At 44.2% G+C, this 23,660-nt stretch overlaps 1 protein-coding gene across 1 annotated transcript in view; it reads right to left on the bottom strand.

Moving 5' to 3' along the window:
* Window positions 1-2,270: 2,270 nt before the first annotated feature.
* The window catches only part of LOC115822219 (plakophilin-4-like), a 66,538-nt gene continuing 45,148 nt past the window's right edge, over window positions 2,271-23,660 (bottom strand). Inside the window, exons 8-22 of the mRNA XM_030785944.1 lie at window positions 21,826-22,017; window positions 18,516-18,726; window positions 17,162-17,294; window positions 15,855-16,068; window positions 10,352-10,535; window positions 9,132-9,249; window positions 8,409-8,600; window positions 7,547-7,720; window positions 7,007-7,157; window positions 6,449-6,641; window positions 5,906-5,990; window positions 5,515-5,632; window positions 5,116-5,247; window positions 4,114-4,187; window positions 2,271-2,982 (exon numbers count right to left, since the gene is read on the bottom strand). Coding sequence (XP_030641804.1) covers window positions 2,737-2,982; window positions 4,114-4,187; window positions 5,116-5,247; window positions 5,515-5,632; window positions 5,906-5,990; window positions 6,449-6,641; window positions 7,007-7,157; window positions 7,547-7,720; window positions 8,409-8,600; window positions 9,132-9,249; window positions 10,352-10,535; window positions 15,855-16,068; window positions 17,162-17,294; window positions 18,516-18,726; window positions 21,826-22,017 — 2,417 coding nt within the window. The 3' untranslated portion in view covers window positions 2,271-2,736. The remainder of the gene's footprint in view (window positions 2,983-4,113; window positions 4,188-5,115; window positions 5,248-5,514; window positions 5,633-5,905; window positions 5,991-6,448; window positions 6,642-7,006; window positions 7,158-7,546; window positions 7,721-8,408; window positions 8,601-9,131; window positions 9,250-10,351; window positions 10,536-15,854; window positions 16,069-17,161; window positions 17,295-18,515; window positions 18,727-21,825; window positions 22,018-23,660) is intronic.

Genomic DNA, 23,660 nt, shown 5'->3' with positions numbered 1-23,660 from the left:
CAACAACAACAACAACATCAACACATATGTTGATACAAAATTAAAAGAAATTTCAGGAAAAGGGATTTTTAAATACATTTACAGGAATCAAGAGGGAACATTAGATATCCTGTGCATATACTGTGCCGGTTTGATCACATACGTAGAGATAACCTTATGTGACTCAAAAAAGAGAGATTCTGACAAGTTAAGTTTGAGTTCTGCCTTCACGCAAAAACTTCAGCTTCTGATGTTTCCAACATTTAGTTTGTAATTTGCGATTAGTGTCTTGACTGTTGCTGTTTTCATGTAAGGTAACTGGTTAGCTAACAGCAGGTATCACTTAGTAAAGCTGAAACTAGCCTGAAAGAAATATCACCTGGACATAATAACCATAAATGACCTCAGTGTAGAAGTATTCTCAGTGTAGTTCCATAGCTGTATTATATTTGAGTTAACAGCCATATACAGGATGCAGAACAATAATAAAAAAAGACCATGGGACAGAGAATGTCGAAGTGGATATATGCAAAATAGCTGCAACTGTTCTGAACTGCCATTAGATGGAGATGTTTTTACCGAAACATACTTGAAATGGCAAAAAAAAAAAAAAAGAAGGAAAAAAAAGGAAATTTCCTAACCCTTTTCAACCTTGCTCAGGTAGGTAGGCCACGTTACAGTGGAATGTCTTTAACTGATGAACATTGTTATTTGAACACAGTCTACTTATCTAGGTCAGGGCTGTACAACTTAGGTGCCAGAGTTCATACCCCCTGCTGTATGTTGTTGTTACAGATCACTGCATATCTCTAATTGGCTGAAAAATGTAAACATAAGTAAAAGTCAGCGTCTGTGTGGTCAAAAAGCAACACCCTTCACATATGTTCAGCTGAAATACAGCCTTATCTGGGAGGTGATATGTGAACCGTCTTCTTTTTCCATTAAATATACAGCAAAAGAAGAAGGTTCAACACTCCATGACTGCAGCTCCTGGCAAAAATGACATCATAATGACCAAGAAACACCCACAGCCAATCACAGATAGAGTTATTGTAAAGCACCAATCAGGACTATGGCTTACAAAAGTCTGCTATAAAGAGAATTTCAGCATAAATATGAATTTGTACAGAACAGGGTGTCTAAAACAGAAAAGACAAGAAAACGTGTGCCCCTGGGCAAGATGAGAAGGGGTGAGTGAGGCCATGGAGAGGACAAGCCAACTCTAAATCAGTCATCTCCAGCTCCAAAGACAGAATCCATGCGTATAATAACAATTGTCTGAGGCCTTCTCAAAGGAGAGAGAAATAACTGAAATGGTTAGTGGTTAACTTTGAAAATACCAATCAAATCTCAAGAACAACTGACCACAAGGCATTTTGGTGATTCTGAGACTGAGTGGAAGAGGATTCTACGGTTGGGCCTTTTCGGCTTTAAGGCTAAACAAGCCTTGGTGAGAAAACATACCACTGCATGCATTCCTGAGAATACCAGCTTTCCCACGGTAGGTACCACTTTATGTCAGTGGGTTGCTGTGCGAGGGCTAAGATCAGTGGTATCTTTAAAAATGGGTGGAGTAAAGTTTGGATTGGGACAGTTCTTATCCAAATGGTTATTCTGTGTTTAATATTTGTCACAAAATTAGGATTATCTGTAGATTTCTTTTTTTTTTTTTTCCCCACTCTGACATCACACAAAAAGTATTTTGTGTCAGTCAGTGTAATAAGGATCCGATCAATAGTATTGTGATACCGTATTACAACACATGAAAACGGAGCTCAGTGCTAGGCCCCCGAACACTTCTGATAGCCACTGTACTCTCCTATTGGAGGGTCAGGAGGAGAAAGTCTGGACTGAACAAAGAGGACTGAAACGTGCAGAGGAAATGTCGGTGAAAGAAAAGGAACGAAAGACGGTACATCAGCGAAGTCACAAAAACATACGTCACCACGCGATTGTTTTTCTTAAAAAACAAGAGTGAAATTTTATTATTTCAGACTGTTATGATGTTGTCAATGCCCTTGTCTCCCTTAAGTGTCTCCATATATTTATATATCTCTATAGATTTGACATGGCACAGACGTATACCAGAAGGGCATTAACAGGTGTCCTTTCACTCTATTTACAATAAAATGAAGAAAATGTACAAGACTCAATGGCATTCACAATCTTGACAACAAGAACGAATACAGTTTTGTTCCCTCTGTACAAACTAATATCATTAGATATTTATTTTCATCATTATTATCATCCTCTTTTTTTTTTTTAACTGTTTTTATTTATTTATTTTTTTTTATAGATACAAACTCATGATCGGTTCTGTTGACTTGCTCGTTCTCTGACCTGAATTCTCTAACGTAAACCTTTCTTCACATCACTCACACCTTCTCTGTGCTATCTTACCTAAACTCTTTCCAAATAGAAAAAAAACGAAACAAAACAAAACCAAAATAAAAAAAACGAAACTAACATCTACACCGAGCAGAGAGCTGCTCCACTGACTGTTTTTTCCAGTACGTTCATGCTACAACAGCCGCAGTGCATCACCGTTCCTTTCAGATTAAAGACACATTCCTTTGCATTCCTTCTTTGGCTCAACATTCCAATTCATCCGTCTGTCCCAAACATTCCGGAACTTTTCTTTGTTTAAAAAAAAAGCAAAAACAAAAAACGAAAGGAAAAAAAAACAAAACAAAAACAAAACAAACGAATGAAAATTTTTTGTGGAGGTTTTAGGTTTCTCTCCACGAGCAGGTGACCCTATACCCAGGAGTCCGGCGAGCCTGGGTACTGCTCGGCCCGGTAGGAGGGCCTACGCGTGGTGGAGTAGAAGTCCACGTAGTTGGTGGTGCTTTTGAGTCCGTGCGTCTGCGAAGGGTAGTCCACGTTGGACGAGAAGTGGACGGCGTCCTCCATGTAGGGGTCGTCGTAACCGTGGGGGGACTGCAGGTACATCCTGTACGTGTCGTAGTTCCTCCTGCCCGTCTCGTCGGCATAGTAAACCTGCTGCTGGAAAACACACAGACGGAGCATTCAGGCACTCTGCAGGGTTCCCACGTCTCAGAGGTTACAGATCTAAGATAAGGTCTAAGAGTTCTGATCAAGATGATCGTGTGTGTGTGTGTGTAAAACAAGGAGAACTATGGGTACCGGGTACAATATCCAGTATTAAATGAACTCTAATAAGAGTGTTTATATTGCCCGCACGAGTGATAACATGCTTTTATAGTGTTGACATGAAACAACACTCAAAAGAGTACATTTAATTACAAAAGCAAAGAGAAGCAGCACCTCTCTGTAAAGAAACACCACTCCCAAGTTGGCTCTGCATAGAGTTATACCGGGTGCTTTACTGAGACAATATTATTTCCTCTGCACACAGAACAGTGTGAATCTTTAACGGAACAGCTCTTCTTTCCCGTTCTCCTCTTTCGCGTTCTGGTCTTTCTCGTGCGAACGAGTGCGGAGGGACACGCCACATGCTCTGACCGGTACTTGATTTAAGCCTGGCTCATCTCTACGACAGCAGTCACATCCAATCAGACTCAGACAAAAGCGGACCGCCTCCGCCCCACACCATCCATCCATCCACCCTAGACCCCGCCCCTGTCAGCCCACGTCAATGCAATGCGGTGAGAGACACAGACACTCTGGCAAACTAGGCTTCTAAGTCAGGATTTATCAGGCTCAATTTCCACTGAAGCAAAAAAACATTTGAGTTATTCATAACTACAGAGACATTAATACATATCTAACACAGCAGCAAACAGAGACAGTCCATTCTATAGACGTTGGCATGTGATATAAATATATATATCTTGACAGGATTTACTTCAGTGCTGCTGAAGTCATTATAATCCTCTCAAATACTGTTATGTGAAAAATGGCAAAAAAAGAAAAAAAAAATCCTGTTACAGTGAGCTTAATGTTACATCACACTTCTTGACAATGCTGCACAATAAAAGGGAAAGCCAGTGTGTCAGTGCTGCTTTGCAGCCTGTTGTCTTATGCTGTTTGTCCTATTCTTTCGAATTTTCTTAAACTGTAAGGCTATCTATAGCACCATCTACTGTACCTTTACTTCCGCTGTACTGATATCACTAGTGCATCTGTACTGTTCGTTTGTCCGTGCCATACCTGTGTTCGCCTGGACTCCTCTCTCGAAGGTGAGGAATAGGACCCGATAAAAAACGGCGATGTTTTTGTAGACCCTGGAAAACACAAATTAAACACAAGAGCAAAGTCAGTTGCGATGGCGAAAGCCTATTTTGACGTGCGGCGTCTTTGCGAGCATAAAACAAACAACCGCAGATATTTCCCTGAGAATGTGATTTCAGATGGGCGGTGACAGAGAGGGCAAAACTAAACGAGTGCGCCGTCGTGTTTGGAGAAGCCGCGGGCTGAGGTTTTCCTTGGCATTGGTAGACTGGTGTGAGGAACGTTCTGGCGCATTTTTTTTGACACTGAGAGATCACTCGCTAAAATACGACTGACTTTGTAGGTCAGGCATTGTTTACACAACTCTCACGCTGCCGGGAGACGGGCCTCTCTCCTTCTCGTCTTATTTATCATTTCTCTTTTTCCCTCAGCCAAACTCTCAGACTCTAACTCAACAAGCCTACGGTTCTCCCCCCTGCTCCGCCCTACTTGACTGATGTTTTATCATTATTTTAGTCTACAAGTTTTCTGCTCTCTCATTCACTCACTAACACGAAAACTCTTGTTTTCCTTTTCTCTTTTCCCGTCTTGCGCTCGTCTGGCTAACAGCTCTGTGTGCTAGTCGTTACGGGTCAGAAACAAACGCCACTGTTGTGGTGTGAATGACCCACAGGGAACAATGCCACTAGTCTAGCTGCCACCGTCCTGCAGGTCCACTACACAACAACAAAAGACCTTCTCCAACTGTCTAGACTTCATCGCCAGCTGACATGCTCCAGTCCTCAGAGTGGAGAACAGAGTCAGGGCAGAGAACTTTCTTGTTGAAGGGCATCGTACGGATTTAAAACGGTTCTTCACAGACGCACAGGATATGATGTCACATGAAGCCTACTAGTGCATTACTGGAATGAACCCAGATCCGCTGCAGGCGAAGATCGGGTTTAAAGTCTTGCTGTGGTTATTTGAGGCAGTAATACTGACCTGTGTACTGGTTTTTATGGACATTGTTGTCTCCTTGGTAGTTATAAAATTGCATAGATGACTGAGTCCTCTGGTAATCGGGGCGCTGTTCTTTTATTCCCAGCATAGCAGGAGAGGACGTCACGCTCGCAGCTGCACGGGACGAGAACAAAATTATTACAGCTCGACGCTTTTCAAAGGACCCACTCAATGAACTGACTGCTGCAAATTAGGCTTACGTCACCCTACATCATTTCTGAATTGAATCATTTTATCAGTTTCTTTATGACACTTCAGTAATCAATCAGGATGTGATTGCAGCATCTGGTCCTTTGAATCAGAGATCTAAGATTTTAAATGCTACATTGATTAAACGTTCGGTTTCATTACGGAATGTTTACTTGAGTGTTTTGAGCTCACCGGTTTGATTGACAGGTGACATTTGCAAGGTCCCACTGGGGAGGGTGGGCTGGGATTTAAAACGATCTCTCTCCAGCGTGGACACAGGAGTCAGAAAGTGGTTTTGTGTCCAGCCATCCTACACGACCACAGAGGAAGACAGGTGGAAAATGTTAGTCTCTTAAAACACAACCAAACTCCTTTGACTAAAGAAAAATCTATATACTAATTACATGAAAGTGAAACCGGAGCATGCAACCAGACCGGCCAATCAGATTTCACTCTCCTAAGCTTTCATCTTGCCAGCCAATGACCACGAGGAGCATTCTGTGTTAATACCACTCTACAGGTTTCAGATCGGTGTCACGTACAAATTAGAAATGTCTCTCTAATAACGGTTGTTTTTTCTCACCTTCTTATAGATGGTGCGTAGGTCTCTGTACTGCCACAGTGTGTTCAGTACCTGGGCTGCGGCTTTCACCACCTTCAAAGAGTATCTGCCCCACGGGACCAGAGAAAACAGGTCAGCTTACCACCACCTCAGTGCTGGAATTCTTTCATAAACTCTCTTAAAACATCAACTACACAGGTCTTAAAATGGGCTGATATTAAAGCTAATGGTTCACCAAGTCAACCATTTAAAATACTATCAGTCATTTTTTTCAGTACATGGCGGAGGTAATATAATTACAGATACTATGGTGAAAAGCAGGTGACTTGCTTAAGAGTTAAGACCGTTAAGAGGTAATGTGTACGTATGTTCATATCTAAGTCTTTTCTCAGAGTAATTTGACAGGAAGAATATGTGTTTATTTTTCCACTCTGCTCTTCTGAAGAATGTGTGTGTGTTTTTATATGCGTTATATTCAGGGGGATTCATTCATCCAAAGATACCATTCGTCTCATCGGTAATGCGGCGTACACACACGCCGTCCCCACGTTTCCCAGAACGCACCTGTCTCCGCGGCCCTTGGTGATGTTGACGAGTTTCTCGATGCCGCCCGTGTCGGCGAGGGCTTTGGCGTTCTCCATGTTTTTGCTGGTGACCTCGTGCAGCGTGCAGCAGATGGCGGCCACCGTCTCGTCCGACAGGAGCGTGGTGCTCCCCCCCGGCAGGCGGTTCACCAGGTCCCTCATGGCGTACTTCCCTGCAAGGGGGGGGGGGGGGGGCACAAGATGGGCGGTCAGCGCGTCTTTACATATGCCGCCCGAACTGGGCGTGTGTCCGTGTTACTGGGCCGAGACTGGAGTCAGGGCAAAAGTGCGTCGTTTTATTTCACGCCCCGTTTGTTTACACAGCTGCGGTTTTACAGCAGAGCCAAACGAACACGGGGCCCAACAGAGAGACAAAACCGACTTTTCTCCATAGACTGAACTGTACGGCACTTCCCTGTCACTCTTATACTATCCTGTAATCTTTTCTCAAATCCCTCAGGTGCAAACCACAAAAACAAGCAAAATAATAATGATAAAAAAAAAACACAGGGTAAACTAAAGTGACAGATTCTCTCACCAATAAGCTCTTTGTTCCTAACGTCCAGTGCCATGTTTCGGAGAGCTGTGGCCACTGAACACACCACCCGGTCGTTATCCATCCTCAGCAGCTCCACCAGGATGGGCAGACCTTTCTCCTTCCGTACCGCCGCACGGATATACGCCGCAAACTGCAGAGAGAGAGAGAGAGAGAGACAGAGAGAGAGACAGAGAGAGAGAGAGAGAGAGAGAGAGAGAGAGAGAGAACTACTGTAAACTTGAGGGGAATTACACTGAATACACTGATTAGATTATGGACGATTATTTAACGGTCCGTGATGGTATCTCCGTGGTGTATGCGGTGAATGTTCTTGTAGTTGTACAATGTAAGGAATGTTTAATAATAGTGGAAAGTACAACACACAGCAAACTACTCAGGGACTCTTACAAACATTATGTGTTTCGTTTCCCTCACGCCTTAACGAATGTGTGTCGTTTACGATCCACAGTGGAAGTCTTTACTGGGTGGTTGTAAAAAGCGCCCTAATAAAAATTTTACACACAAACACAAGACACGCACCTTCCAGTTGCCTGCAGAGAGGTTCTGCAGCGACCCAGCCGAACCCTCCAGGGTCGCCGGGTTGGAGCTCTCCGCGAGCAGGGTGAGGTAGGGCTTCACCACAGACGGATGCCAAAGCATCTCCGCCCCTTTGGGAGACTTTGAAAAACCAGGGATGGGCCCCACGCCGTCCCACTGAGAGAGAGAAAGAGAAAGAGAGAGAGAGAGAGAGCGAGAGAGAGAGAGAGAGAGAGAAAAAAGAAAATTTTCCATTTGCATCAGGAAATTGTACACGAAGCAATATATAAAAGTGTCAGTTCTTTTGGGTATGGAATAACACACGCACACACCCATACACACACAGGAAACTGACTAGATGTGGTCAGTGAGAAATGTCTAGATTCCAGAGATCAGGGATGCTATGTGTACACAGAGCCCAATAAGACACAAGAATGTGTGCTGTGGTTTTATTAGTACAGTAGGACTTCCCTCAGGCTGTCTCATTCTGCTGGAATGCAGGGCCTCCAGATGCGGAACGCTCCAGAAAAAAAAAGCAAATACGACTCTACGCGAGGCTAGCACGCGTGCGGCGCGAAGTGTAACGTCCTTCATACAATACGTGAAAGGTCGGCGTTCGAATATTTCAAAGGAGCAATCTCTTGCGAAAGGCTTTAGTGAAACACGATGTGAAGAGCCTCTTTAAAAACCCCGGCGTAAGATTTCAATGAATCCGCTACGACTCCGTTCGTCTCTGTTTCATTTTGCTCTTGTCAGTTTGAATCGGTGAAAGTAAATATTTTGCTGGTTGTAGAAATGTCGTGTCGAGGTTTTCTCTCTCTCTCTTTTTTTTTTGTCGGTCTACTCTCTTTGCTGACTGACTCACTTGGTCTTCCAGCGCGTTCCGTTTCTTCTTTTTTTTCTTCCGTCCCCAGCAGCTGTAGTCCGCGTCTTTACTGGGCGACTCCGTGGCCAAAAGACCATCCAGCTCCTGGGTTCCCGTCAACCGGGTCGGAGGCATCTCCAACTCCAACCGATACGACAGATTTCTCAGAGTGCAAATACAGTTCTCCACAATCTAACAGCAGCACAGAGAGAGAGAGAGAGAGAGAGAACAGCAGAGAGAGAGAGAATACTTCATTACAAGGACGTCCTGTAAGTACCTCTGACATGTGGGGACAGCGATTTACACACTCGGCGTTGGATCGGTTTAAACTCATTAAGTATGGCAGACACTGTGCTAGGAGATTAAAGATTTCCTTAAAGCACTTCTAAGGCCATAACAAACTATTTTAATACCTCACGGCTTTCATCCTGTGTGGTGAGCTATGTTCCACTAATGAGGACATGAATACTTATTGTGCTAAGAATTAAAACATTCCAGAACAGCAGCAGCAACGTCTACAAGGCCCGAATAATAATAAGTTTCAATACTATTAGCCACAGGGATCACTCATTTAAAGTCACAAAAGCTTCACTCTAGACCTAGTGGTTATTCACTTGGTTAAAAGCGTCAGACTGTAACAGGTTACAAATTGACATAAAGATACATTTTTGCCTTGAATCTGAGATGTTTTAGGGGTTTGTGAGTGTGCGTTAGGTGGCGGACCTTGCTGTCAAAGTCCGAGGTGCTGACGCAGGCTTTGATGACGTAGAGCAGTGAGTCCACCAGCCCCTCACAACAACGCATCTGTTTCCGTGCCTCCTCTCCTGCTGAGCTCAGGTTCCTACACACACACACACACACATAATTTACCAAGTACTTCTCACAGAAACAAACAAACAGTATTTATAGAGGCCCGTGCACGAATATCAATACACAAATGATTACACAAAACAAACATACACCCATTGGACATACACACAGACATATATATATATATATATATATATATATATATATATATATATATATATATATATATACACACACACACAACAGTGTGAACAGTGGGTAAAAAGAAATGCTTCCAGAGTTTATGTATGGCCTGTGACATATTACACAAGCCAAAGCATTCAGACTGAAGCACTCTGCAGTGGAGTCGGGAGTCGCTCCGCCCTGCTCTGTGCACTGGCTCAATGTGGACACCACAAGTAAACATGCTAACAGGCCTATGTGTGAACGTATGTGTGAGGATCTAAAACTTCCTGTTTTACACTTCACTAAACACAGAAGGGTGTGACTGTTTTTTTGGGGGTTTTTTTTAAAGAAAGCCTTCTTCCCTTACAGTGCAGATTTCACCGTCCCAGGTAAAACAGCGACATGTTCAGACTAGTCTATTAGTCACACCCAGTGAGAAATGAGGTGCGGTAAACAGTCACGAGTTTCCCTCTTAAATCCACACACACACACACACACACACACACACACACACAGCCATCAGAGCCGCAGATAAAACACATTATCGTCATTTTGACTTTACACAGCTGTGAGTCTGAGACTGTCGCCCATACATCTGAACTGAAAGCAATAGCGAGAGTTTAATGGGCTTAAACAAACTGAATTTCTTATTTCCCTGTGTGTATTAACTGGCATTGCAGTGCTTCCTGTCACATGTTGTTTTTTTGTGATATTGTGTTTCATAAAGTAATCCACTGAAAGCTTGACTTAAACATTTCCAACAAAACACTTAGTGTGTGTGTGTGTGTGTGTGTGTGTGTGTGTGTGCGCGTGTATGTATGTGTGTGCGCGCGCGTGTGCGTAGGAAAAAAGATAACCCATAGCCATATATACAGTCTACTTGAAGATGCAGTACACCCATATAAGGTCATGCTGATTGTGTTGTATTAACCCTATCTGTGCAGTAGAGGGCAGCAGAGAACAGTTACCTGAGGCAGCCGGTGGTGTTACGTAGGACCAGAGAGGAGTGGAATTTGAGTTTGTGCTCATCATCAAAATTGGAGCTGCTCCAGCCAGAGTGAGGAATTACCACAGTGTTGGTCAGAGTGCTTAAGGCATCCCGAATGATTGTCATTTTTACAGCATCACATGACGACAAGTTCCACAACACCCCTGTGCACAGAGCGAGAGAGAGAGAGAAACAGATTGTAGTTTGTAAAACACACATACATAGGAAAAGGCATGCACAGAAACACACACACACACACACACACACACACACACAGAGTTGTCACTCACAGTGAATCGTTCACCATTCAGTCCACAACCAGTGATGGACACCCGCAACCCAGTGATGGACAGACACACGTGTGTACGCACGTGTTCGTGCACACACACACACACACACACACACACACACACACACACACACACACACACAGATCAGGTATATGGATGGTTCGACCACATTAACTCACAGCATAGCTACATCAAAGTAAGTCATGCTGCTTCTACCAGCCACAAAAAGTCTCTACTGATGAGAACGATACACATTTAATACGATGCATCATTTGTGCCGTCTCCCTGCAGCGTGTCTCTGTTCGGGAGGGGGTTACTGAACACATTTCTAGAACAGGTACAGGGACTAATGACACTGGAGGGCAGAGATAGAGAGAGCTTTGAAGCTGCATCTGTTTGGGAAACAGAACATAACAAGTCTTTTTAATTAGAACACTTTTACTGAGGAACTCAAAGACCACTGAATCCCCATTTCCCTGTTATCTGTAACCATGGAGAGAGAACATGCTCTGTTTCAACCGTTACACACACACAGACAAAGACACACACACACAGACACACACAGACACAGACGCACACACATGCACACAGACGCACGCACACACACACACACCCACACCCTTTCCCTCTCAAACTCCAGAATAAACCTCACAATAGCAACGTGTGGGAGTATGAGTGAGTGTGTGTGTGAGTGTGTGTGTGTGTGTGTGTGCCTGTGCCTGTAGAGGACTACTTCCAGTGGCTCCCTTGAGGGCTTTTATATCATGCTCTGGAGTAGCTATCTAGTGTGTCTGTCTTCTCTTTCAATTAATGAGTGTAGGAGATAAAAGCCCGCATACTGGGTTTGTATCTATATTAGAGACTTGAGCACACGCTGTAGTCCAGCACTAAGAAATCCCAAATGCCATTCAACCTACTCAGAACTTATCACCGAAATTAAACTAACCAACCCACGTAAGCCTAACCTGCAATCACCGCCACAGCCACAAGCTACGACGATGTCAAACGTCGGGTTTGACGGTTTGATCCCGTGGTGAAAATGGAGACTCTATTCCACCGCTCTGTTGAGAAAGCGATGCAGCTGGCCCGACATGCAGGGGATGACTCTTATCTCTGACACCCAGCGCCGGAAACGCCAAATCAGGACAGGCTCATTAAAACCACCGCGAACGTACCCTCTCACGTGCTCACCCTCTCCTCATTTAGGAGGTAAAAGAGAGAGAGGGAGAGAGAGAGAGAGAGAGAGAGAGAAGCTCCAGAACATTAGCTGCTCTCTCACCTCATCAGAGAGTGACAAACTCCCATTAGAGACACAGTTTAATGTGGAGAGGAGATGGAGAAAAGGGAGAGAAGATTGAAGCCGCTGTCATCGGCTTGGCTTTATCACCTCATTTACGCCTGATGTGGGTTCTGGAAATGACAGCATTATGACCTGGGATTGGTTCAAATCCATGCTAAAAGAAAGCGGTACCTCCAAAAAAAGCAGGTAAGAGAGAATGAGAGAGTGTGACAAAATAGCACAGGAGTGAGAGAGACAGAGAGAGAAAGAGTAGAAAGAGAGAAAGTGTGTGTACATGTGTGACTGTGTGTGTGTGTGTGTGTGTGTGTGTGTGTATGTGAGAGAGAGAGCGCTTCTCTCTCTGTGGTGACCAGTCTATAGCTATAATGTCATTTGGTATGTTTATCAGTCTGTTAATCAGTTACAGTCAACTGAAATTAACTTAAGCATAGGAAGACAGCCATCACAGGACAGGCCAGTGCTCTGTGTGTGTGTGTGTGTGTGTGTGTCTGTCTGGGCAGAACCACAGTGAGCAGGCCCATCTAATGCATTAACACAGGTTAATCATTTGATTGCATATGGTGGGGATTGAACAGTCTTACAGGATTCAAAAGGAGCCATATGTCGTCTGTGGCACAAACTCTCATTTCCTCAACTGTCAACACATACCAACAGCTGCTAGTTAAGAGTGCTAACTCTCCTCACATAGCCTCTGCAGAACCAGGGAGAGTTCATGATTCATACAACAGATTTCAACAGTACGGTCACTGTTTACATCTGCCTAGACATCTCAGATTCTGACTAACTTCTTCAGTAAGCATTATCGCACTCAAATATGCATCAAACTTTGTTTGACCCAACACAGGAATATAAATATGTCATGGGAACTGAAGAAAGTTATATTTGACAGGCAGCAGCTTCCATGCATCTGATATGACCTAAGAGTGGCTTTGTCTCACAGAGGAATGTCCAGTATATGTACATATGAGTGGGAAAATGCTTTGCTTAACATAACAGCTTGTGTAGGTCTTGTGGGGCCAGAGTCACATTAAAGAGTGAGAGACACAGATAGTGTGTACGAGAGTGTTTGTGTGTGAGAGTGTGTGCACGAGTGAGTTGGAGAGAAAGAGAGAGAGAGAGAGAGACAGAGAGAGAGAGAGAGAGCATGTGTGTTTTCCCCTTCTTTTTCTTTGGTTTTGGACGACTGACTGTGGAAGTGCTCTTTCTAGTGAAAGTCGGAGAACGAGGGATCTGGACTTAGCAGGAGCAGGAGCAGGAGCAGGAGAGGAAAGGGGAGAAGAGGAGAAGAGAGATGAGGAGAGGAGAGGAGAGGAGAGGAGAGGAGAGGAGAGGAGAGGAGAGGAGAGGAGAGGAGAGGAGAGGAGAGGAGAGGAGAGGAGAGGAGAGGAGAGGAGAAATATAGTTAGTTGTTCAGGCTCAGTCATTGGGTAAGGCAAAAAAAAAACCCAGCAGGGTCAGTGTGTATAGCAACATCTTACAGCAGCATTAACAGCAGAAAAACACAGCGTCACATAGCAACAGGCCTCGTTCACTGTCCTTCAGCTCTCACGGAACCCAGCGGAGCGTTCAGCACCACTTCATCAAACCTGGCCGCTCGACATGACCCTATGACCTCTGCAGACACATCTTTGTTTTGGCTGAAATGCTGGAATTTTATCAGTCCAGACCAAACTGTTCCCAACTCCACTCTACACAAAGTGCCCCGTCATTCAAGGACACATCCAAAGTCATTGTCCCCAAAGACGCAAGCCCCAACCGTCATGTTGCCACTGTTACATCATCATGAATAGCAAAATCCTATGGAAATCATTAACCATACACAACCAGTCCTTACGGCCCCCTTTATGAAATCATTAAATAAAGACGGTTGTCATAGCAACCAAACGACTGTTACATCACAATCAAAATTTGCCTGAATACACATCAACATTACAAAAAAGTACCTTCATCATAACAAATCTAAAACCAATGGGATATCACCAATAACACAATATAAAAGTTGTTACAGTCACCGCAGGGTCAAAATCCATCATAACAATCAGTGGACTATTATTTCTATAACATGCACAAACTAAAACAAACCAGTCGGGATTACAACACTGAGCTCCAACGTCCACTAAAAGTATCTGAGAGAAAAATGTTTGACTGTGTTTTCAGAAGGAGAGCAATTCCTGTCAGTTCTGTTTTGGTCATTGCGTCTACAAAACCAAAGCGTTTGTGATTGCTTGAGAAAGCAAAAGACTCTCGTTGGATGTAATTATCTGGAGGGTTGTCACGGCGACCTTATCTGATTACTCAACATGTCACCGTTCCAAACGTCAATTAACCAACGCTAAGAGTTTCAGCATGACCAAACACAAACGACACAAATGTTCACTTCACGCTGCTACTAAACAGCGTTCAGGCTTGCATTTGCGCTAGAATATTACCGATTAAAAAAAAGACCCAATTTATCATTCATTGTGTTGACTTTCAACCTTTGTACGCGAAACGCTTGGTTAAATAAAATCAGATTTAAATAACTCGTTTCATTTTTTCTTTTTTTTTTAATTTACAGCAACATAAATATATCATTTTTTTCTCCTGATACAAAAGAATTACTGGCAAGCGACAGAATGTTTATGAGGTCAAGTTAATTCTATGAATCTCTAGACAGCTCAGGGTGGCTGAGGGGAAAACAAAGTGAAGTCATATTTAGATGAGCCGCCAAGAAAACGCTGGGATAGACCACACGAGAGAGGACCTGTCTGACACTCAGGATACATATAAAAAACACACCCACACAAAGCATTACCGGAAAAAAGAGCATTTCACCACCAGGTTGGGTCTGTGTGGCCCTGTGTTTTGTTTGCCTGCTGAAACCATTAGCCTGCAAACTGAGTCAAGCAGACATAGGTCTCAGAGGACCACGCAAATACACACAAACACATACAGACATAAATACACACACACACACGCACGCACATACACGCACACACACACACACACACACACACACTCACTCACTCACTCACTCTATTCCACCACCGTAGAGGCTTAGTCCATTATTAATAATCTACCTTTAGCAAATCCTGAGTGTGTTTGACAGATATCTGCTCTGTGCATGTACCCGCTCACATACACACACACACACACACACACACACACATATCAGATGGATGTCAAGACTCTTCATCTCAGCATCTGCTGCACTGTAGAGAAAAATACAGTTTAAAAGGCGATACATATCCCCACCTCCCCCCCACCCCCCGGCCCCCATGTCAGAAGCATGTGAATGCACCTGTGTTTTTGCAAGTGAGATTGAGAAAGAAGGGGAAAGGGGAAAAGAGAGAGAGAGAGAGAGAGAGAGAGCGCATAATATTCCAAGTTCATGCTTCAAGCGACATGAATCTTGAGCACACACCTGAGATTCTGAATTTTTAACACTACTGAAACTTGCCTTCTTGTTAACCTCTCTGACTAATTCATGTGTTATTGCACACTTTCAGATAAGTGAAATGGCAAGGCATACAGAACCATAGCCCTGACCCAAAGCTCAGGCTACACATCTGGGCTGATCGGGGAGGGGAGTTCAATACATTATTCATCCAGTCAATCTTTCTCCTATTCAAATGTCCTAAACGCACAAAAAAAAAAAAAAACATCCCCATAGAACTCCAGCAGGCCTGAAGAACAGACAGGATTTCTGGAGTGTAAACTATGTGTAGTGCTTTGTGTTGGCACAGCAGATGGTGAAAAAAAAAGCAAGCCAGAGAGGTGGAGTCACCACACACACACACACACACACACACACAAACCCAGACCCAGACCCGCACAGACACACACACAGACACACACACAGACACACACACAGACACACACACAGACACATACGCAGGCATACACAGACACACCTGTGATGATCTCCCTCACTTCCGCATCCACTGTCTTCCTCAGTAGTCGGAGCAGAGCTGGAATCCCTCCGGCGTTCCTCACGGCGATCTTGTTGTCGTCCGTGGCTTTGCCATAAACCAGATTCCGAAGGGCTCCACACGCGTTCCTCTGAACTTCAACGACTTTATGGTCCAAAAGGTCCACGAGATGTTTGATTCCTCCGAGACGACACACCTGAAGAATCCAAGAGCGTGTTTATCCAAAAATTTCAGTCTCTGAAGATCACATCTCGATTCAAGTTTAACAATCTTTACATATTACTGAAAGACGCTGACCACTGGAAACAGAATGAAAATGATCTTGATTCAAAGCCCTTCTAAGCCCTTTCACTCTGCTAAACTGTGGGAACATGATTATTATTGATGGTCATACTGACCATGATATTACTGGATGCATGGGCCTTGCGCAGGTTGCATTAAACATGCAACCTATTGGTCTAACCTGTGTGAGTGCATGCGTGTGTGTGTTTATTTATAGGAACAGACTGTCTGTATTGACATTTGGATTACAGTTATGTACAGAGCAAACATGTAAGGTAAGATGATATAGAGGTATAGAGGTAAGGTATTTGTCTGATAAATCCAAATATTTTTGCTACAGGCAACACAAGAGTCAGAATGTTGCTCCTGATGAAAACCATGTGTAGAACCAAACGGGGATTAGAAATGCTGACGAAAGCAAATATCCTGTTGTTATGATTTACAAAATCTCCAAAGCTCCCAAACGAAAAAATAAATAAACTCTCCGTGGGTCGTCCGTGTGTGTGTGTGTGTCTCTCTCTCTCTCTCTCTCTAAATGGGATTTCTGTTGAATGAAATCTTTCAGTGTTTTTTAATTCACTATGCACTGGTTTGTGCTGATGTTTTTTTGAGTTGAAGCTGTAATGTTTGAGATTAGAATGTAATGTGTTTGTGAGATAACGTATGCTCTGGATGAGGTCTTCACCGTGAACACAGATAAGAGTTTAAGTCCTTTTTTTTTTTTTTTTCCACCAAGCATCTTAGACAGTGTGTCTATAGACTTGATAGGTGAAATGTTAAAGATTGTAAGTATGACTGTGTGTCTCTCTGTGTGCGTGTGTGTGTGTGTGTGTTTGTAAAGTTATGAATGTGAGTTCATGCACGTTTGCTTTTTGCTTTTATTGGTGTGTGGTATATCACTGGGTTCTGGAGGTTGGCTTCCTGGCTTCTGAGTGCTCCGTGCCAGGGGAGCATGGTAAAACCCTCTACCCAGAACAGTGCTCTCCCACTGGGCCTGCGGGCCTTACCTCTGCCTTGATACGGTTATCACCGAAGCACAGGTGCTGCAGGTAGGCTGCGGCATTGGCCTGCACCGAAGGGAACTGGTGCTGCAGCATGTGGATGACCTCTGGAAGCTCCGGGTCACGCCAGGCAAACTCCCTGCAACAGAGGGTCAAAAGGTCGTCGCTATGACAACCGTACCTGATAGCCCCTCCCTCCGCACAAGCCCGGCTCTCCACACAGAGCAACAACAACTGGGTAAGAGATGACTCTCTCAGACATGATTATTAAAATCCAATCAGGCCTTCATGTTACTGCATTCTTCCTTCTCACAGTTTTGCCCGAAGGACAACATTTCCTCTCGTTTTGTTTCATTTGGACTGCTCTGAAAATGTACGTAATATCTTGTGAGAAATTATTGCCATTAGCCAAGTTTGCTTTATGAAAAAAGTTCTCTCATTTCTTTTGAAAAGCTTTCTGCTACCTAAAATGCAAAACCAGATCTTATTATTCCCCCTCATTTGAACATAACATTCAAGCAGACTGATTGAATTCCTCTGGTCGCACAGATAACAAAGTTTGATAATTTAATAGAAACATAAATTAGATATCGACGTTATTATAACATATCATCAGCCAATATTAAACCGGATATTTTAATAAAATGTCCATCATTTCTGAACTCCAGTGGAATCCAATTACATTAAAATTGCAAGCACTGGTCTCGGAATGATACAATACTCTACCCTAACCTGGCCCTGTCTGTAAAACCGTTAGTAAAACTGTTAGGAAAACTGTTTGTTAGGAAAACTGATATTAACTTTTAGGAGAAATGATACAGTACAAACTGTGCACAGCAGAGTACTAAGTAACACCACTGCACAGAAATCTGGACTGTTTTAATCAGAACTGGCCTGGAGTCACAGTTCCCCCTCTCTGAGGACAACATCATGTTTCACCCGCTTCTCCTCTCTCTGCCCTTTCATACACACACACACACACACATACACACACATGCACACACACACACACACAGCTACAGAGACAGGCTCCCTTCAATGCACTCAAACATACAGGGGTGTGAACAACACTCCCAAATGTGCTAAGTCAGGGAATCAGCAACAAAGTCTGAAGCACATGCTCTTGTACTTTTCACTAGCCTTAACACACACTCACACACTCCCTGGTGTGGATATCCATTGTGAAGGGGGCCAGGCGTGCAGAGTAACGACTGAAGCCCTGGCCCTATGCCCGTGGGGGCAGAGGTGGGGGGGGGGGGGGGGGGGGCCTTAGCGTGTGAACAGAGGACACAAATGTCGAGCCAGCAGTATGCAGAGGAAACGGCCACGCTAAGCGCCGCTAAAGCCTGGACTGCATTACCTCGGATCTTTCTGTATGCTGTCTATGGAGGGGGAGCGCGGCGCGCCGTCGTCCAGGGCGACCGCCTGTCGGCCGTAGCCGGCGTCCCCCGGCCGGTACTGGGCGGAGCGGTAAGGTTCGGCGTAGGTGGCTGCGGAACTCAGGGCGTAGTTGCTTCTTTGGTACGTCATTGTGCTCCGTTGGCTCGACGTTCGGTGGAGGTTCCCGACGCCTGCAGGAAAAAAAAAAGAAAAAGAAAGAAAAGAGAAAAAAAAAAGAGAAGAATGATTTAACATGAGAAAAAGAAGACAAACCAAAGCAAAGCGAGCTTTGCAAAAAAAAAAAAAAATTTTTTTTTTTTATCTTTTGCCTGAGCTCTTGAGACGCGGTCTGCAAAATCTGTGTTTTTACAGGGTGTTGAAAAGTCGAGATTTTTTTTTTTTTTTTTTTTGCAGCGCGCAGCAATTCTCTCAATCTGGACTTCATTAATGACACAGTTACAAGGCCTCTGCACGATTCCAGAGTAAATAAAAGAGCGTTTGCTCAGCCGGTGCTTGTTGTTACTTTCCAAAGCTACGCTTAAAGATTTAACTATCTCACAGGCTTGCTGAGGACACGAGTCCACAGTCACGGAGATAATCCTTTATACACCGAATAGCCGCGTTTCTCCTTTTATTCCTATCTGTGTGGCACGCACATCCACTTCAAAACAGTCCTTAACACAATGAGAGATCGACTGTGCTTCTCTCGCTTGTCCATGCACACGCGCGCACACACACACACGCGCACACAGACGCACACAGACGCACACAGACGCACACAGACGTAAAAAATGTAAACGCACACCGAGGATATCCTGCCAAGACAGGTTAAATATTTAGTCTGTATGAGTCTTTCTTGGCTTGATCATTTTTTAACAATAACTGCTATTTTTGTCTTTCTCATTTTGTCAGTTGAGATTTCTTGACATTGTGACCTATGCTACTGGGCAACATCAGAGCCCTAGCTCTCAGGTCACCGGGTCACTGAGTAGGGCTGGTTGTGTTTTGGGGCTGGTGAGTGTGTGTTTGTGTGTGTGTGTGTGTGTGCATAGTAGTGATGCGCGGATTGGCTCTGGCATCATCCGAATCCGCATGTGCGCATAAATCATCCACCCGCCACCCACCCGAAAAAAGGATTTTCTCCAATTTAGAGACCCGCACGCGATCACACGTTACCATTATTTCCTCAGTGGGATATATGTTAGCGCGATGATGCGGTAACATATTACACTGAAGTAGACTGGTAATTAAATAAACATTTATTTAAAGTAAAAGTTCTTCTTTTCTGGTGAAATGAAAATGGCAGCAGTTAATTTTCCCTCAGATCTTTTTTGCCTCTATTGCTGCTTAAGACGAACGGACGCCACAACTGGCGCAACCAGAGGCTAGTCTGCAAATTCGCGCCTGACGAAAACTGAACCTTAAAATACGTTTATGTTTTAGAGAATGTAATTAACATTTTCCTCATTCATGATGTATTATTTCACCCACCGGCCACCCGTCCGCTATTAAGCAGAATGTTCATTTTTATGACTGGGCTCGCCTGACCCGCGGACATAACTGCGATTCACGCATCACTAGCACATAGATAACTACAGGTTCAGCATCAAAACAGTGCCAAACCAAAAAGATGGAAAAAAAACTCCCAAAAAAACAAAAAACCTGCCACTATTTTCCGGTCATACGGTCATGAGAGTCATGAGTGATAGCGGTTACACACACACACACACACACACGCGCGCGTACGCGCACAATTTTGCTGACAACAGCTGTGCATCAAAGAAGACAAACCACACCTTTCACACTCACATCTGAAATGACAGCCTCTCTTCACAATAGACACTTTCCTCTGGTCTCACAACCTATACATGTTTGATCAGCGGCGAGAAAAAAAAGCCCGGCAGCTTTTTTTCTGATTACTTAAACGAAAGTCAAAAAAACAAAGAGGTTTCTGTGAAGGGTTATCATGAGCACTGTACATCTGGACGTCTTCTGTATCATACAAGACACCCTCGCACTCTTTCTCCGCTTTATGGTGGGTATCAGTGTTTCTTATGAAGCGCAAAAAAACCCCAAAAAACCTCTGAACAAAGTAAATCAGTAAGCTATGAACACAGCACACATGAAAAAGAGGGGTGTAGACAGAAGATAAGGGTCATTATAATTTTATTTCACACCCTAACAAAGGGAGCTAGGGATTCAAATTGTATTTTTTCTTTTAATAATGAGGTGCGTTTCGGTTTTTTGTTGTTGTTGCAAAGATCACAAACTCGTTTTTCTTTTCTTTCTTTTCTTTTGAAAAGCTTTTTTTCCCTGTGAACACATTATAGTTGCTTATTGAAGGGACTCCTTCACCACACCAATACAGTTTATTGCCAGAGTTATCGGCGAAGAGAGATCTCGGCTCTGGAGAGGGATGGGAAGAGAGGTTGTGTGAAAAGCTGAGGGCTGTGAGCGGGGGCTGGTTTGGAGAGGCCCCCCACGCCCACCCAAAAAAAGTCCCTCTGGCAGGTTTGACACAGTACTGTCTCTCTGGGTGCATTATTACAGTGATGTTACGGTAATGGAGGCCTTTTGTTGCAGCTGGGTCTCCAGCTTTCTCTCTCTCTCTCTCTCTCTCTCTCTCTGTGAGAGAATAAAGAGAACAGTTCTCTGTGTAGGAACAGAGTGTTCCCTGACACAGCCTTAACACCTGAACCTTTTAAAAGCCAACAGAGCACAGGGGCTGAAGGCCAAAAGCATGCATGCAAAACCCATACATAGGAACACGCACAACCACGTTCACACGCACGCACGCTCGCACGCACATGCAATCCCTGAGGTACATGATATCAAACTAACATAAAAGCGTAGAAATATGCTAATGTAAACCAAATCCAAACAACTCTGTTGTTTCCACTGCTGGATGATATTAGAGTCAAGATAAAAGACAGATAGTAGCATTTACCAAAGTAAGACAGTTTTCTTTCGAGAGATCAAAGGCCTTTTCTTGTTTTGTGTCGAGGAAAACAACATTGAGCAGTGTAACTACAAAAGTTTCACTGGTATTTTTATTTATTTTATTTTTTTTTATGACATCCATTGGAAGGTGGCTATTATTTCCGCCAACGTGCAATAAGCCATCCACTGGAACAGCCGTGAAAAACTAAATGATCTATTGCCTCGTGCTACCTTCGTTTTACCGATTGTTTTTCTCAACGTTCATCTTTATTTACTCAGGAAAAAGAAGATTCAAAAATCAAAACCTCATAAACCTCTGAGAATCCCCGTGTGTGTGGATGGATGCGTACCTGAGGAGGACCTGTAGAGGGCGCTCTGAGAGCCGTGCTTGAGGTCGATTGTGGCGTGGTTTGGACTTCGGTACAGGGGGCCTTGGTAGGTGCGGTCCTCGTAGATGGGAGCTATGTGACGGTCTGGTGACATGGCCGCTCTGAGATCCTGTCCCATTTGACTGTGTTGACTGGCGTAAGAGCTACGAATGCCTGCGTGCGCGCACACACACACACACACACACACACACACACACACAAAAAGAATTACAACATGCTCTCCCCCTAGGGAGGTGTTTCATTGTCTGTCATAGCTAATTCACAAGCATCAGTGGAGACACTGGAGCAGCTAAATGCTAGCCTTAGCTGGGAATACACCAAAACCCCTTAAAGAGAAAGAACTATCTAAGGAAGACACTTAAAATACAAATTGGTCTGGATTCACATTTGACACTTGGGCTACTGAAAATTTAACTGGGGAGAATTTAGGGCTCATTTCCAATTCAGTGCTAATGCCAATGTGGAGATCCTCTGCTATACTACCCTGAGGACTTTGTTTCCATGATCAACCAACCGACTGTAAGCAGCACAACACACACGTGTGCGCGCACACACACACACACACACACACACACACACACACACGTTCCACTGCCCATCATTATGAAATACTGCAAAGGTGTTAAGACGCAATAGTAATGAGATTTCTTGAGCTTTAGTTTAGCTTTCTTTTTTTTTTTAGAACTCACAAACGAGAGCCGATAGAAAAAGTCTAAGGCAGCGTCTGCCTGTGATTCTCCTTGCACACACGTGCATTCGTATACACACACACACACACACGTACTTTCAACACTGGAGAGCTGACTCCATAGCTAACCTGCACATGGGGAAAACCCAGTTAGGGAAATTCTCAGTTAGCTTGAACTCAGCATGACTCATGAGTTTCAGGGGAGACGCACAGCTGTGCGGCTCCGACGCTAAACGTCTAGCCCAGCGGAGGAGCCTCGGAAGCGCAGAAATCCGACAGGCGGCTAGTGCCTTACCCCTCTCAACGCAGCCCTACAATTCTTACTACCCCCAAACCCCACGACCCCCAAACCCAGACAGTGACTGTCCGCATCTGCACACCAGCAAAACGTAAACAAAAACCCTGATAAGGTGGCTTTCGCTCCACGTTAATAGAAAAGGAAGAAAGGTTTTACGGCCATGGGGGGGGGGGGTAAAAAAAAAGAGCTGGTGGAGACACAAAGGGGGGGCAGTATAAGATGAGCTGCGGAGTTCCACAGCTGAGTGTGAGATAGAGAGACAGGGGCGAACAAAACTGTGTGATCTCCCAGTCGAGCGGTTCAGGTGTCGGCTCTGGCTTCCGTCTGGGGCCACTGAGGTGTCCGGAACACTTTATTCTGCCGAAGAAATGAGCCGTGACAAAGCTGACCTTCCAGAATATTCCTCCCGGAGGGGCAGCGAATGTGAACCTCCAGCTCTGGGTGTCCGCGCACACACACACACACACACACACACACACACCCCACACATACACACCCCCCCAACACAGAGGAAAGAAGCATGTAGCAGAGGAAACGTTTCACCAAGTGGTGACTGCCCTTGTGATAAGCACCTTTTTAATAGTAAAATACTACCTGATTTACCGTTACAAAAAGATTTTTTTAAGTAGTATTTGATCAAAGGTAGGATCAGTCAAGATTTGACAGAGTAACAAGAAAACACATGCTATTTGAATCCTGGTCCAATTGCCTAAACACCAGACAAAGCCTCCATCCAGTGGGTCTTTAATCCGTTTTCTTTCAGTTCAAAAAGGTGGCTAAAGTCTCCTGTATATACCAAATGAATTGGGA

Source organism: Chanos chanos, chromosome 10, assembly GCF_902362185.1.
Source record: "Chanos chanos chromosome 10, fChaCha1.1, whole genome shotgun sequence".
Classification (NCBI taxonomy): Eukaryota; Metazoa; Chordata; class Actinopteri; order Gonorynchiformes; family Chanidae; genus Chanos; species Chanos chanos.
The sequence above is the reverse complement of the archived record's forward strand: the minus strand, read 5'-3'. Positions and strand labels throughout refer to the sequence as shown.